This window comes from Indicator indicator, chromosome 37, assembly GCF_027791375.1.
Source record: "Indicator indicator isolate 239-I01 chromosome 37, UM_Iind_1.1, whole genome shotgun sequence".
In the NCBI taxonomy this organism is placed as follows: Eukaryota; Metazoa; Chordata; class Aves; order Piciformes; family Indicatoridae; genus Indicator; species Indicator indicator.
Window position 1 is genome coordinate 3818029 of NC_072046.1, and position 13940 is coordinate 3831968.

General features: G+C 57.1%; 1 protein-coding gene across 1 annotated transcript; it reads left to right on the top strand.

Annotated features, from left to right (window-relative positions):
* The first annotated feature begins 3258 nt into the window (after positions 1-3258).
* DCAKD (dephospho-CoA kinase domain containing) lies at positions 3259-9926 on the top strand. Its single transcript, XM_054396488.1, has 4 exons — positions 3259-3370; positions 6227-6430; positions 8451-8538; positions 9641-9926. The coding sequence occupies exons 1-4, from the start codon at positions 3259-3261 to the stop codon at positions 9924-9926; spliced, it is 690 nt and encodes a 229-aa protein (XP_054252463.1).
* Positions 9927-13940: the final 4014 nt, after the last annotated feature.

The following is a 13940-nucleotide window of genomic DNA, read 5'->3' on the forward strand; positions in this document are numbered from 1 at the left end:
CTAGAACAACCTTTCCAAGTGCTCTTTACCCCTGCAGGGACTCTTGCAGCAGCTGCCTGCTTGCAGAGGTATGTGAGGGAGGGACAGAAATAGCTGAGGTTTTTTGGGACCAAGTCCCAGCTGAGGCTGGAGGCCAGAGCAGTGGTTTTACTGCACTTAAACCCTGTATTTACTCTACATGGGCAGGAGATATTTTAATGTGTTTTTAAATTAAACCAGGAGAGTGGAGCCTCCACCTCTCCAAGGCATCGCACCAAAGGCCTGATCCTTCTTGTACAGCATTAGCCCTTGCAGGCTGTTGCAGAGGCTGGATGAAAGCCTGCCAAGAAGGGCAGGATTTTAACCTGCTGCAATAAACAAACAGCTCCTCTGTTCCACCGAGCCCACCATAACCCTGGGAAAGACTCCCCACAGGGACCGGGCGCTTGCTTGGCAACAGAGCTTGGTATTTAAGTCATCCTCCTGCAAAGCACTGATGTTTATTCTAAATGCCCTTTCTGATTCCCTGTGAATTCCCCCTCCTTGTTGCTGGAGTTTAACCCCATCTGTCTGGCTGGCTCTGGGAGGGGAGGCCAGCACGTGGTGCTGCTGCTGCTCTCGGCAGCCACGAAGCGAAGTCGCTCTGCGGCCGCTGCTGCCAGGTGCTGCTGGCTGCTGCTCCAGCTCCTGCTTCCTCCCTCTGCTGAATCGCCTCCAGCTGCCATTAGACTTAGCCAACCTCCTTCCCCTGCCCCAGACTGTGGGTTTGGGTCCTCTTTATAGGGCTAAATGATAGGAAAATTGTCGTTTCTTTTGTGCACAAAGGAAGCAGTGCTGGGTTTTCACCCACCCTCAGCTGCCCTGCAGCTTCCGACAGCCCTGTGGGTGTACAGCAACGCAGTCCCCGTGTGTGGGGGATGGTGCAGCCAGCAGGGTGCTGTGTGTGCCAAGTTTGGTGTCTGCAGGGAGGTGTGACACTAGAACCAGGCTGGCAGAGCAAAGGTTACTGAGATCCTTGGGTTTGTGGCTCGCAGGAGGAGGTGGTGTAAGCTATGTCTCATTTCCTCCAGGCAAAAGGAAACTGAGGGGTGGCTACCAGCAGCCTGGCTCCTGGCCAAAATGATGGAGCCAGTTTCTTCTCACATGCAAGAGCCAACAGCCACAATGGGGCGTGGGAGGTTCAGGCTCTTTGCCCATGAGGGTGGTGTCACCTGGGACAAGGTGACAGCAAAGTCAAGGCCTCTGTCCTTGGGGATTTGCAAGAGTTGGCAACACAAAACTCTGATTGCTGTTGCCTGAGACTGAGGTTGGTGCATGGGAGCTGGAGAGTGTACACTGGGGTCTGTTAAGGGTGAGTGTGAAGAAGCAGGTGCCAGACTCTTGTCAGTGCTGCCCAGTGACAGGACAAGGGGCAGTGGGCACAAACTAGAACCCAGGAAGTTCAAGCTCAACGTGAGGAGAAACTTCTTTGGTGTGAGGGTGCTGGAGGCCTGGAGCAGGCTGCCCAGAGAGGTTGTGGAGTCTCCTTCTTTGGAAAGATTCCAACCCCCCCTTGCCATTGTGATCCTGGGCAAGCTGCTGTAGATTCCTTGCTTTGTTTAGCAGGGGGGTTAGACTGGATGGTCTCCAGAGGTCCCTTCCAACCACCACCAATCTATGAATTTGTGTTCTCAGCCTGCTGTGGCTGTTTCCTTTTTGGGGATGCAGATATCACCCTGCTCTTCGGGGGCCCCTCTCCTGGCCAGGAGCTGCCTCTGCATTGCTGGACCTTTTGGTTCTGAAAGGCTCAGGTGGGATTTGAAGGGTTGTAGAGTTTGGATTGAGTGGGGACAGATCTGGGTGCAGGAACTGTGAGAACAGGTTGTCTGCTCTGGGTCAGCTGTGGGGGTTTGTGGTGCCCTCCCAGCCTCATTGCCATGGGCAAGCACAGACTGTGCATTTAGTGCCATGACACAACTTCAGTGCTCAGAGCTGGGATTTTTTTGTGTCCATTGGGCTGCTGATGGCTGTGCTGGCTTCCAGTGAGTGGGGAGGTGACTGATTTACTGGTTTGTGCACTTTGCATCCCCTTTGTGTCAGAGGAAGCTTCTTCCTTACGCTCTGGCTATAGAGATCAAGCAGGACTCTTGAGAGCAGCTCTGTGGAGAAGGACTTGGGGTGCTGGGGGGGTCAAAAGCTGGACAGGAGCCAGCATCGAGTGCTTCCAGCCCAGCCCCAGCCTGTCCTGAGCTGATCCCCAGCAGTGTGGGCAGCAGGGGCAGGGAGGGGATTCTGCCTTCTGCTGTGCTCTGCTGAGACCTCCCTGCAGTGCTGGGGCAGCTCTGGAGTCCTCAGCACAGCACAGACAGGGACCTGGTGCAGCAGGGCCAGAGGAGGCCACAGCAATGCTGGCAGGGCTGGAAGCCCTCTGCTGGGAGGCCAGGCTGAGAGAGTTGGGCTTGGGCAGCCTGGAGAGGAGAAGGCTCCAGGGAGACCTTCTGGTGGCCTCTCAGTGCTTCAAGGGCCCAGCAGAGAGCTGGGGACAGAGTTTTGAGCAGGGCCTGAGGTGACAGGACAAGGGGGGATGGTTGGGAAGTGAAAGAGGGAGATTGAGAGTGGAGAGAAGGGAGAAATGTTTGACACTGAGGGTGAGGAGAGCCTGGCCCAGGCTGGGCAGAGAGCTGGGAGCTGCCCCATGGCTGGCACCAGTGCAGGGGAGGTTGTTTGGGGCTGTGAGCAACCTGCTGTGGTTGGGGCTGTCCCTGGGGGCTGCAGGGGGTTGCCCTGGATGAGCTTTAAAGGTCCCTTCCCACCCAAACCAGTTTAGGATTCTGTGATCCTCTCCTTCTCAGTCCTTGTATTTCTCAGTCCAGGCTGAGATGTGATCCTAATTCTTCCCCTTTGTTCCTGATCCTCTGTCCCCTCCACGACCCTGCCAGATGTTTCCCCTGGCTTAGGGTGCTGTAGGTGAGACTTTATGAGTGGAGATGCCAGAGAGCTGCAGACAGACCAGCTGGAGGAACTTGGAGCTGGCTCAACTTGCAGGGTCCAGGGAAGCTTGTTTAACCCCAGTGCTGTTCCTCAGCCTGCCAGCCAGGGGTACCCATCTGAAAAGGGGGTTCCAAAACCATGCTGATGTCTTGGTGACACCCTGAGACTATCTGAAAACGATCTCAGAACGAAGCTGCCTGTTTGGGAGGAATATTTGCTGTGCAGAGTGTGAGCAAACCAGCCCTGTCCTGCTGTCTTCTCCAGCTCTCTCTCTTTTTTTTTTTTTTTTTCTTTCCATTCCAGAGCAGGATGTTCCTGGTGGGGCTCTCGGGTGGCATCGCGTCGGGGAAGAGCACGGTGGTGGCCGTGCTGCGGGAGCTGGGCTGTGCCGTGATCGATGCCGATGGCATTGCCAGAGAGGGTGAGTTCGCCGGCGCTCAGCTGCCTCCCCCCAGTTTCCCCTGACAACTGCGATGGCTGCGGGAAGCGCCGACGGCAGAGGGTGCTCTGGGTACATCCGAGGAGCTTTTCCCTCCCTTTTCCCCAGCCCATGAGGCTCCGTGGAGCTGCTGTCTCCGGAGGGATTGGAACTGGGATTTATTCATGAAAATAAAAAATAAGAACCGGGAGGGGAACATGCCCTGAGATGTCTTCTCTTGGGGTGCATCTCTGAAAGCCAACTCCAGGCAATGTATCATAGATTCATAGAATGGTTTGGGTTGGAAGGGACTTCAAAGCTCATGCAGTTCCACCCCCCTGCTGTGGGCAGGGACACCTCCCACCAGCCCAGGTTGCTCAAAGCCTCATCCAGCCTGGCCCTGAACACCTTCAGGGAAGGGGCAGCCACAGCCTCCCTGGGCAACCTGTTCCAGTGTCTCTCTACCTTCACTCTAAAGAATTTTATCCTCCTCTCCAGTCTCAGTCTCCCCTCTCCCAGCTCAAAGCCATTGTCCCTCAGCCTGGCACTCCCAGCCCTTGTCAAAAGTCCCTCCCCACCACATAAATGTGGTTCTGTGTGGAGCAGGTTCCCTCAGCTAAGCTGATGTCCTGCTGAGCCCCAGGACACCTTCCCATTCCATGGTTAGCTGAGGTGGGATCCTGACACACTAGAAAGAAAATTTCCCTCTGTGCTGGGTGTCACTTACTTGGTAACACAGAAAGCTCAGCCCACAGCATGACTTGTGCCTGGTCACACTCAAATAAGAGGACAGGAGGGAATGGATTGAAGCTGGGAGAGGGGAGCTTGAGACTGGAGATTAGGAGAAATTCTTTCTAGTGAGGGTGGGGAGGCACTGGAACAGGTTGCTCAGGGAGGTTGTGGATGTCCCCTCCCTGGAGGTGTTCAAGGCCAGGCTGGATGAGGCCTTGAACAACCTGGGCTGGTGCCCATGGCAGGAGGTTGGAACTGGATGATCTCTGAGGTCCCTTCCAACCCAACCCATTCTGTGATTCTGTGAAAAGTGTCTCCAAATAGGTCAGAGGGACTGGGTCTGTGTCACTGCACACACACCCCCCTGCCTCTGCTCCTCCCACTCTGCTCTCCTGGCTGCAGAAAAGACCCAGAAAGCCCTCAGAAGGACTGGAGCAGCCCCTGCTCTCCTTGATGACCTGCATGATGTGGGGCAGGATGTTAATCCCTCTGCTTCCCTGGGATGAGGAGGAGAGCAGCTCCTGCTCCAGCTTGTGTCTGCAGGAGGGTTGGGGTCTGCAGAGGGGCAGGCAGTGCCTGTGCTTTTCTGTTTGAGGAAGAGCTTAGACCCTGCAGCCATGCAAAGCTGAGATGCTCTCAACATTTTATTGCACTGTAATTCCCCTGGAGGTGTGGAAAATTTGCTGGAGATGCTAGAAGCCCTGGGAGATGCTAGGAAAGCACAACAGCTACTCGGTTGTGGGTTCCCCACCAATCACTTCACCTTCCTCCAATTCCTTTCTCATCCCTGTTTATTTACTGTGTGGATTTCACCCATCCTGAAACTGCCTCCCTGTGAAATTCCACGGGAGAAAGAAATTGGTCTTAAAGACTTTTATTAGCCTTGGCCTGAGGTTACAACCTGTGGCAATATTCCTGGATTTGGGAGAGAAAATTACCTGCAGTCTGTCAGTCTCTGTGGTTAGCCTCAGCTTGCTCTTAATTATGGTTTTATTACTGCTCCCTTTTTGTTGGTGATGGGTTTTGGGTTTTTTTTTTTTTAGTGGCTTTAAAAGTCTATGCTCATGTAACACCAGAGCCCCTGAAAGTGTGGATGGGGAACTGATCTCTTGGAAGGTTTCTGTGTTCATTCTCCTGATGAATTTGGTGGCTGAGGTGGAAGACAGTAAAAAAAAAGAAGACGACCTTGCAAGCAGCCAGAGCTGCCTTGTAGCAGCCTGAATTCTATAGGCTCCATCCACCTTGTGCTGAGCTTTCCAGCTAAAATAAACCCAATGCTGGTCTCAGTCCCTTTAGGCTCTCCCTGCTTGACTCCTCACAGAATTCCAGAACCCCAGCATGGTAAGGGTTGGAAGGGACCTCTGAAACTCACCCAGTCCAATCCCCTGCTAAATAAAGCAAAACACCCACAGCAGCTTGCCCAGAAACACAATGGCCAGGGGGGTTGGAAGCTCTCCACACAAGGACACTCCACAACCTCTCTGGGCAGCCTGCTCCAGGCCTCCAGCACCCTCACACCAAAGAATTTTCTCCTCCTCTTCAGATGGAACCTCCTGGCTTCCAGTTTGTGCCCCTTGCCCCTTGGCCTGTCCCTGGGCACCACTGACAAGAGCCTGGCCCCAGCCTCCTGCCCACCAGCCTTTAGCTATTGCTGAGAATTGATCAGATCCCCTCTGGGGCTGCTCTTCTCTAGACTCAACAGCCCCACGGCTCTCAGCCTTTCCTCCTCAGAGCTGCTGTCACCCTGCAGGCACTGGGAATCAGCCCTGTTCCTGCTGGTGCTTTGGCTGGGAGCCCTCAGTGTGTCCTCCCTGCTGACCCCTAACCCTGAGCAGCAGCAGCAGCAGGAGCAGGGGGACCAGGGTTGTGGTGCTGAATTAATGCCTGCAGGATGCTTCGATCTCCTTGGTGTCAGCCTTCAAAGGGACCTTGGGCTGGGGTTTGTGGCAGCAGCAGCACTGGCAGGTGTCTGCTGGGCTGGGTTCAGGCTGTGCTGGGGCAGATCTGCAGCCCAGCAGGAGCAGCTCAGCTGCTTCATGAACAAACCTCGCTTGAGGCCAGTCGCTCTTGCAGCCCCCGACTGTGCTGCAGAACCAGCTCTAACCTCTGGCTGTTTGGTGTTACCAGTGGTGCAGCCCCACTGCAAGGCCTATCAGCAGATTGTGAGCTCCTTTGGCGCTGAGATCCTCCTGGAGAACGGGGAGATAAACCGCGAGGCTCTGGGGAACATCATCTTCTCCCAGCCGGAGAAACGGCAGCTGCTGAACTCCATCACCCACCCCGAGATCCAGAAGGAGATGCTGAAGCAGATCTTGAAGTACTTTGTGTTAGGTAAGAGGCTGTGTCCCAGCACAGCAGGTGACTGCTCAGGCAGGAGCTGTCCCCTCTGTCTTTGGTTTTAAAGCAGGGAGAGGGACAGGAAGCAGCAAGGGAGCCACCGTTGAGTGACGGCCTTTGTGCTCTGCCACCGGTGGCCTTTTGCAGCAGCCTTTGGAGGATTCATTCCTGCTTTTCACTGCTGCCCTTCAGCACCTTCTTCTTCTATGGTTTGAAGTACATCTGTAGGGCCTCAGAAAAGCATTGTGAGGCCTCTTCTGAGATTACTTGCTGGATAATGTCATACCTTCCTGAAACGGCCAAAGATTCTTCCCTGCCCCCAGCCTCCTCAGGCTTCAAGGCAAGCTGAGGAGCCCTTTGAAGCCTTGATAAGGTGAGGAATGGGCTGACAGCTGTGGTTGCCAAAGCCCTGCTTTTTCCCCTGACAAACCTAACAAATACAGCTGTCAAAGTCTGTCTAATCAAACGCCAGATAAGATCACCAGCTGGTTTGGAGGTCTCTGTGTAGACAGAAGGATGTCTTCATAGAGTCAGTCTGGTTTCGTGGTGCTCGTCAGAGCTGAGCCCTGTGACAGCTGAATGGGCCTGTGCTGGGGCACTGCAGGGGTGAGGAGGAGAAAGCACAGAGGAAGCAACAGGCAGGAAAGCCTGGAGCCTTGAACAGGCAGGAGATGGAGTCTTGAACTCGGGGCTGTGAGCTGGGGAGCGGCTGCTGTCCTGCCTCTGGGCGAGAGCAGTGCCTGGCTGCAGCAGGCTGCTTTGTCCTCATTAGGCAGCTTCTAATGATTTGGGATCGCTGGCTCCAGGCTCTCAGGGGCGCTGCAGAAGGGAAGCTCTGATCGATCCAACCCTAGGGCAGCCACAAGTCCTCTGGGCAGAGATGCTGGGAAAATGCTGCCTGCTTGGATGCTGATGTCTTTGATAAGCCTTTTTTTTTGCCATGGCCAGCTGGGTTGCAGGGGGGGTAAGTTAGAAAGAAGGGACACCAGCAGAAATTGAGGTGTCCCTATGGCTGGGGAAAAGTGGGGAGCGAGATCCTGGCTCAGAGCTTTTCCCTACCCTTGCCCATTCCCCAGGTACAGCAGGGTGTACCCCTATGTCCCTCACATCCCTGTGGGCTGGGGGAGTTGGTGCTTGTGAAGGTCAGAGGCATATGGAGAGCCCAGGATGGGCTTGTGGGGTCTGTCAGGGCAATGATTCCCAGCTCTCCACACGTGGTGATGGTGGATTTGAACCACACTTGGCCAGTTTTGGTGAGGGCTGTGTCTGGAGGCATCCCCATGTTTCAATGTCCCAGCCATGAGGGCTGCAAGGTTTGCCTTGGGAAAATGGAGCTGTTTAGAATCATAGAATTGTCAGGGTTGGAAGGGACCAAGGATCATCCAGATCCATGGGCAGGGACACCTCACACCAGATCATGTTGCTCAGAGCCACATCCAGCCTGGCCTTAAAAACTTCCAGGGATGGGGTTTAGCCAAAGCTTTCCATAAAGGGGAGAAAACTGAGCTGGGGAGGCATCAGCTCAGGTACCCACAGCCTGGAGAAGCCTTGGGCATGAGAGGAGAGTGGACTCTGCAGTGGGCACTGCTGCCCTGGAGAAGCCAGCAGCAGCGGCACGGCTGCCGCTCTCGCCAGCCACGCACAGGAGCTTTTACTGCAGCTGCTCATTTCAGCTCCTCATTATATTTCTGCAGCTTCACCTTTGCTCTGAGATCATCCAGGTTAGGGTTTGCTGCTGCTTTTTTGTTTGTGTCTCTTTTTTTTGGTTTATTTTGTTTTTATCCTCTGGAAACTTGGAACTAAACCACTTCCTCTGTGAGGGAGGAGGGCAGACAGGCTCTGCTCTCCTCCTGGCTGTAGCCATGGGGCTATGCTGCTCTGCTGCTTGCTTTGCCAGAGCAGCTTAGCCATGCTGGGTGTGCACCATGAGGGATTTGGGAACCCCAGTAATGCTCTTTCCTTATTTTTTTTTTGGGGGGTGGGGGGTGTGTGTGGAATGTTGTCATTTCTACAGGCTACCGCTATGTTATCCTCGACATCCCTCTGCTCTTTGAGACCAACAGGCTGACCAAGTTCATGAAGTACACTGTCCTGGTCTACTGGTGAGTGCCACCTGAGCCATGAGGCTGCCACCTATCTTAGGGGCAGAGGGGACTGTCACACCCTTCCACTCTGGTGAGGATTTTGCTGCTGCCTCTTTCGTGTGGGTGTGAGAAGCAACACTACCATTTGTCCTTGTGTAAAGGAGCTTCTTAACGAGGCCCAAGCCTGGCACCATCGCTCACAGGTTGGAAGGGACCCTCAAAAGTCATCTCATACAACCCCCCTGCAGTGAGAGGGACACCTCCAACTAGAGCAGGAAAAAGTTCTTTACAGTGAGGGTGATTGAGCACTGGAACAGGTTGCTTAGAGAGGTGATTGAGGCTCCATCCCTGGAGATATTCAACATGAAGCTCGACAGGGCTCAGGGCAACCTGATCTAGTGGAGGATGTCCCTGCTGTCGGCAGGGGGTTGGAATGCAGGATCTCGAGAGGTCCCCTCCATACAGGGTGATTCTATGATTCTGTGATCTTGGATACAGGAGAAATCACTGGGTTTGGGCCTCCTGCAGCCATGAGGCAGGGTTTGGGCCACTGCCCAGGTGTTACAGGCTGTGGCAATGCCAAAAGCATGTAGCAGGGTCAGCCTGGGCAGCGCTGTGAGTGCAGGATGCCTGTGATGGGTCCAGAGAAGGGCTACAAAGCTGGGGAGGGGTCTGGAGCACAGCCCTGTGAGAAGAGGCTAAGGGAGGTGGGGGTGTTTAGCCTGGAGGAGGCTCAGGGGAGACCTCATTGCTGTCTACAACTACCTAAAGGGAGCCTGTAGCCAGGTGGTCTCTTCTCCCAGGCAAGCAGCACCAGAACAAGAGGACACAGTCTCAAGCTGTGCAGGGGGAGGTTTAGGCTTGATCTTAGCAAGAAGTTCTTCCCAGACAGAGAGATTGCCCTTGGGATGTGCTGCCCAGGGAAGGGGTGGGGTCAATGTGCCTGGAGGTGTTTAAGTACCTGGATGAGGCACTTGGTGCCATGGTCTGGTTGAATAGTTAGGGTTGGGTGATCAGTTGGACTTGATGATCTTGGAGGTCTCTTCCAACCTGGCTGATTCTGTGATTCTCACCAACCCCTTTTTTTCCCTTCCCTCCCACCCCCTCCCCGCCCTGGCAGCGACCCCCCGACGCAGCTGGCACGGCTGATGCGCAGGAACGGGCTGGGGCGGGCGGAGGCCGAGGCTCGGCTGGCAGCCCAGCTGCCGCTGGAGGAGAAGCGCAGGTTGGCCTCCTGTGTCATCGACAACTCCGGGGAGCGGGAGGCCACCCGCCGGCAGGTGCTGCGGCTGCACGCCCGCCTGGAGGCTTCCCTGCACTTCCTCTGGGCACGCCTGGCAGTGAGCGCGCTGGCAGCCGGCCTTGCGGCGCTGGGCTACCTCCTGCTCCGGCGTCTCAGCTCTTAACTCACCTTTTCCTCTTGGCATGGAAGAGGCCTGAATTTCCAGGTTTGAAAAGGGCAGTGAAAGGCCACCTCTCGTAATGAGCTTTGCCAGCTGAATGCAGACAGCAGGATGAAGCTTCTCCTTGCAGGCTTCCCAAGGTGAATGTAGGCAGGGCTGTTTTTTTTTTTTTTAATCCAGCACCATCTCCCCTCTCCTTTCTTCCTGCTCAGTTTCTTCCCCCCTGGCTGTGCCTCTGGGCATAGAACAGCTCCCCTTGTGTGGCTGAAGCTCATGGAAGGGACACACATACCCAGAATCTCCCAGCACAGTGGAGGTCCTCCAGAGATCATCCAGTCCAACCCTCTGCTAGAGCAGGGCATCCACAGCAGCTTGCCCAGGATCACAATGGCCAGGGGGAGTTTGGAAGCTCTCCAGAGAAGGAGACTCCACAACCTCTCTGAGCAGCCTCAAAGTCCAAAAGTGTCTCCCTGTGGAACCTCCTGGGTTCCAGTTTGTGCCCATTGCTGGGCACCACTGACAATAGTCTGCCACCAGCCTCTTGCCCCCTACCCTTTAGCTCTTGTTGAGCACTGATCAGATCCCCTCTGGGGCTGCTCTTTTCCAGGCTCAACAGCCCCAGGGTTCTCAGCCTTTCTTCCTCACAGAGTTGCTCCAGGCCCCTCAGCATCTTTGGAGCTGCTGCTGGACTCTCCACTCTGCTATCAATCTCTCTTGCTCTGGGAAGACCAGAACTGGACCCAGTTCTCCTCACCAAGACAGACTAGAGGGGGAGGAGAATGTTCCTTGACCTGCTACTCATACTCTGTTTAATGCACCCCAGGAGACCAATGGCCTCATTGTCCCTTGTGGGTCTCTATGGAGGGACTTGGGTGAATGTAGGCACTTTTATGTCTTCCAGGACAATCTCTTCCCTGGGAAGTAGGTGGCCTGTCAGGTTCTATTTCTACTGGCAGCAGGCCTCAAGTTGATCCTCTCCCAGCTCCAGACAATCTGAATTCCGATGTGGATTTTCCCCTTCTGATTTAGTGGGAAATCTGCTGGGGGTGTAGTGGGGGAAGGCAGCACCTCATATGCCAAGGTTTAGGTGTTCAGCTGGCTGCTCACCCTCCCTCCTGCCCTCTAATCTCTGCCATCATCACTAGTGGTCTGACACATCCCTGGAGCAGGCTGAGACCTGCCTTGTGGGGCTCGTTTACCCGTGTTAGCTTTCCGTGTTCCGTCGGGGTGAGGCGGGCGCAGGCTGTTGCCGTTTGTTTTAATAAAGCAGGGAGCAGCGGGCGGCTCCCCGCGGCCCCGAGCCTGCCGGCAGTGCTCCTCCCTGCCCCGCTCCAGCTCCTTGCGATGCCGCCGCACGGCCGCGCTCGGTAAAGTTCACGGCGCGCAGGCAGCGCTGCCGAGCGTGTTACTGCTTCTCCCCATCCCAGATCAGCTCCCAGGAAGCTTCTTGCAGCATCAGCCCCCGCCATGAGCTTGGAGGGGGGACTCTGGCTTGGCGTTGGTTCTGGGCAGTCCACAGCATAGATCTGGCTTACTGGGATGTGATCCTGGTTTGCTGTGGTCAGTGCTTACTTGCAGGAGAGCTCTGTCCTGCTGCCATCCCCCCCCTCCCTCCCCCCGTCCTGCTGCCACCCTCCCCCCGTCCTGGCACTTTGAGAGAGGTGGCTGTTGCCCATGGTGGTTTCTGAGTCCTCCTGGGTTCTGAGGCTCCAACTCACCTTCCTCCTCTCCTGCCTGGCCGTGTTGGCCCAGCAGACTGAGATGCAGCAGACCAAGGCAGCACTAACCTTAGGGCACAGCCACCTTTTCCAGGGTGTCCCAGCCCTGCCCAGCCAGCTTGTGTCCCTTTTGGGAGTCGAATACCCTTCCCACCCCCTCTACTCTCCTCTGTGCCCAACCTTTTGCCCTAGGGTTCCCATTCCTTACCCTGGGAGAGCATCCCCAAGCTGGAACACCCACCCTGGATACCCCAAGGTCTCAGGCCGTGTTGGGGGAAAGCCATACAGAAGCGATACCCACCCACAACCCTCCCACCCCCCGCTGCCTCCACCCTCCTCCCGCCCCCTCCCCTGCATTTCATGCTCCCTTAATCGCCGCGGTGCCCGGAGTCCCTCGCAGCCGCCATCAATCAGGGCTGGCACAGGACGGTGGCAGCCCGAGATAAGCTCAGATTGTCTCGATCCCTCCCGCCGCCAACGCGATAAACGGAGCTGCAAGGAGGCCGCAGGGGAGGAAGGAGCGAGCGAGACGGAGCCCTAATCGCATTTGGCGCTCGGCTCCTGCCCTGCTGACGTTCGCCAGCACTAACGACTTTAGCAGGGACCAGGGAGCGCGCTGGGGGACGGCGAGGGACAGGGGCACAGCAAGGTGCAGGGCTCCCCACTGCGCTTTGGGGTGTCCGATTTGGGGGTGATCGGTGCCCCACGCTGAGCTGAGGGTCGAGCCTCCTGCATGGGCTGCGTTCTCTGGGCATTGGCATCCCCTGGGGAAGCAGTCCTGAGCCTGGTGCTTGGCCACTGGGTCCCTCCTGTGTGGTGCTGATGTGCCTCCCGTGGGTGCTCGTGTCCCTCGGGGGTGCCACATGGTACCCAGCCCCAGCAGCTGCCCCAGCATTCCCAGCATTGCCCCAGCCCTGGCCACCACCGTGGGGACAAACTCGCAGGACCCCCCGTGTCCATGGCTCGGTCCCCCCCGATGTTGGATGTGGCAGATGGCTCTGCTCCTTGGGCTGGCAGGTGGCACTGACAGCTCAATCGATGGCCCTGGAGGGGCCCTGAAGGACAACGTGTGCCCACCCCAGCTGAGACCCCTGCGCTTGGGACACCCCTGAGCTGCCTGCCCCTGGGCTGCCACAGCCTGTGGGTGCCAGCATGGCCAAAGGTGACTGTGCCACGTCCCCCAGGCCTGCCGTGTGCCCCGCGGGCCGCCGCAGCTCCTGCCATCGATCGGCAGCGTCTGGAGCAGGCGAGGGCTGTTTGAGCAGCGAGCACGGCCCCGCGCAGCCCAAATGTTGAACGACTGCGGGATCGATGGCGCTGCGGGGCGTCGGGACAGACCTCCCTCCCCAAAGCACCCCCTCCCCGAAGTACCCCTACACAGAGCACCCCCCCCAGAGTAACCTCTTCTTCCAAGCACCCCCTTCGCTGCTGCACCCCCTTCCTCAGAGCACTCCTTTCCTGGTGCACCCCCTCCCCAGTGTGCCCCTTCTCCAGTGCATCCCCTCCCTGCTGCACCCCCTCCTCACAGCACCCCTGTCCCTTGGAGCACCCCTTCCCCAGAGCACCCCATTCCTGAAGCATCCCCTCCCTGCAACACCCCTTCCACAGTGCACCCCCATCCCTGGAGCCCCCTGTCCTTGAAGCTCCCCCCCCCCGCCTTTCCTACTGTACCCCCTCCCCAGCGCCCATCATGGGGTACCCGCTGGGCAGGTCCCCCCCTGGTGCCGGTGTCCTGGAGCTGGTCGGTATCCCCCCGTGGGGCTGCAGGGACAGGGCGATTTCCTCCCACCCCCGTGGGGACTGTCCCCAAGCGTAGGCTGGCAGTGTCCCATGACACCCGAGGGAGGAAGCCTGAGTGTGGTGTCACTGCAGGGCAGCGGTGCCACTGCACGGCTCCTGGTGTCACAAGTGTCGCTGTTCCCGGGTGGGCTTTGGAGCGTGGCACAGTGTCGCTGTCAACTGCCTGGCCCCCAGGCTGTCACCCGGTGTCACCGTGGCTGCACAGTCCCACTCGTGTCACACAGAGCCGCAGGGCAGCACTGCTGCTCCCGGGGGTGTCACACGGTGTCACTGTCCCTGCACAGTGTGCAGGGTGTCACTGTCACTGCCAGGTCGCGGGGTGCCACACAGTGTCACTGCAGCTCCCGTGGGTTGTCACACAGAGTCCCCATCAGCGCGGGCTGCACGGGACGTCACACGGGGCTGTGTCACTGCGTGTCCCACGGGGTGCCACCCAGCGTCGCTGTCACCACACGGCCCAGGGGGTGTCACCCAGCGTCACCACCACTGCATGGCATGG

Coding starts and splice junctions, on each gene's coding strand:
- DCAKD (XM_054396488.1), top strand. CDS start 3,259: ATGTTCCTGGTGGGGCTCTCGGGTGGCATCGCGTCGGGGAAGAGCACG. Junction 3,371..6,226: donor CGATGGCATTGCCAGAGAGG/GTGAGTTCGCCG, acceptor TGGTGTTACCAG/TGGTGCAGCCCCACTGCAAG. Junction 6,431..8,450: donor CTTGAAGTACTTTGTGTTAG/GTAAGAGGCTGT, acceptor TCATTTCTACAG/GCTACCGCTATGTTATCCTC.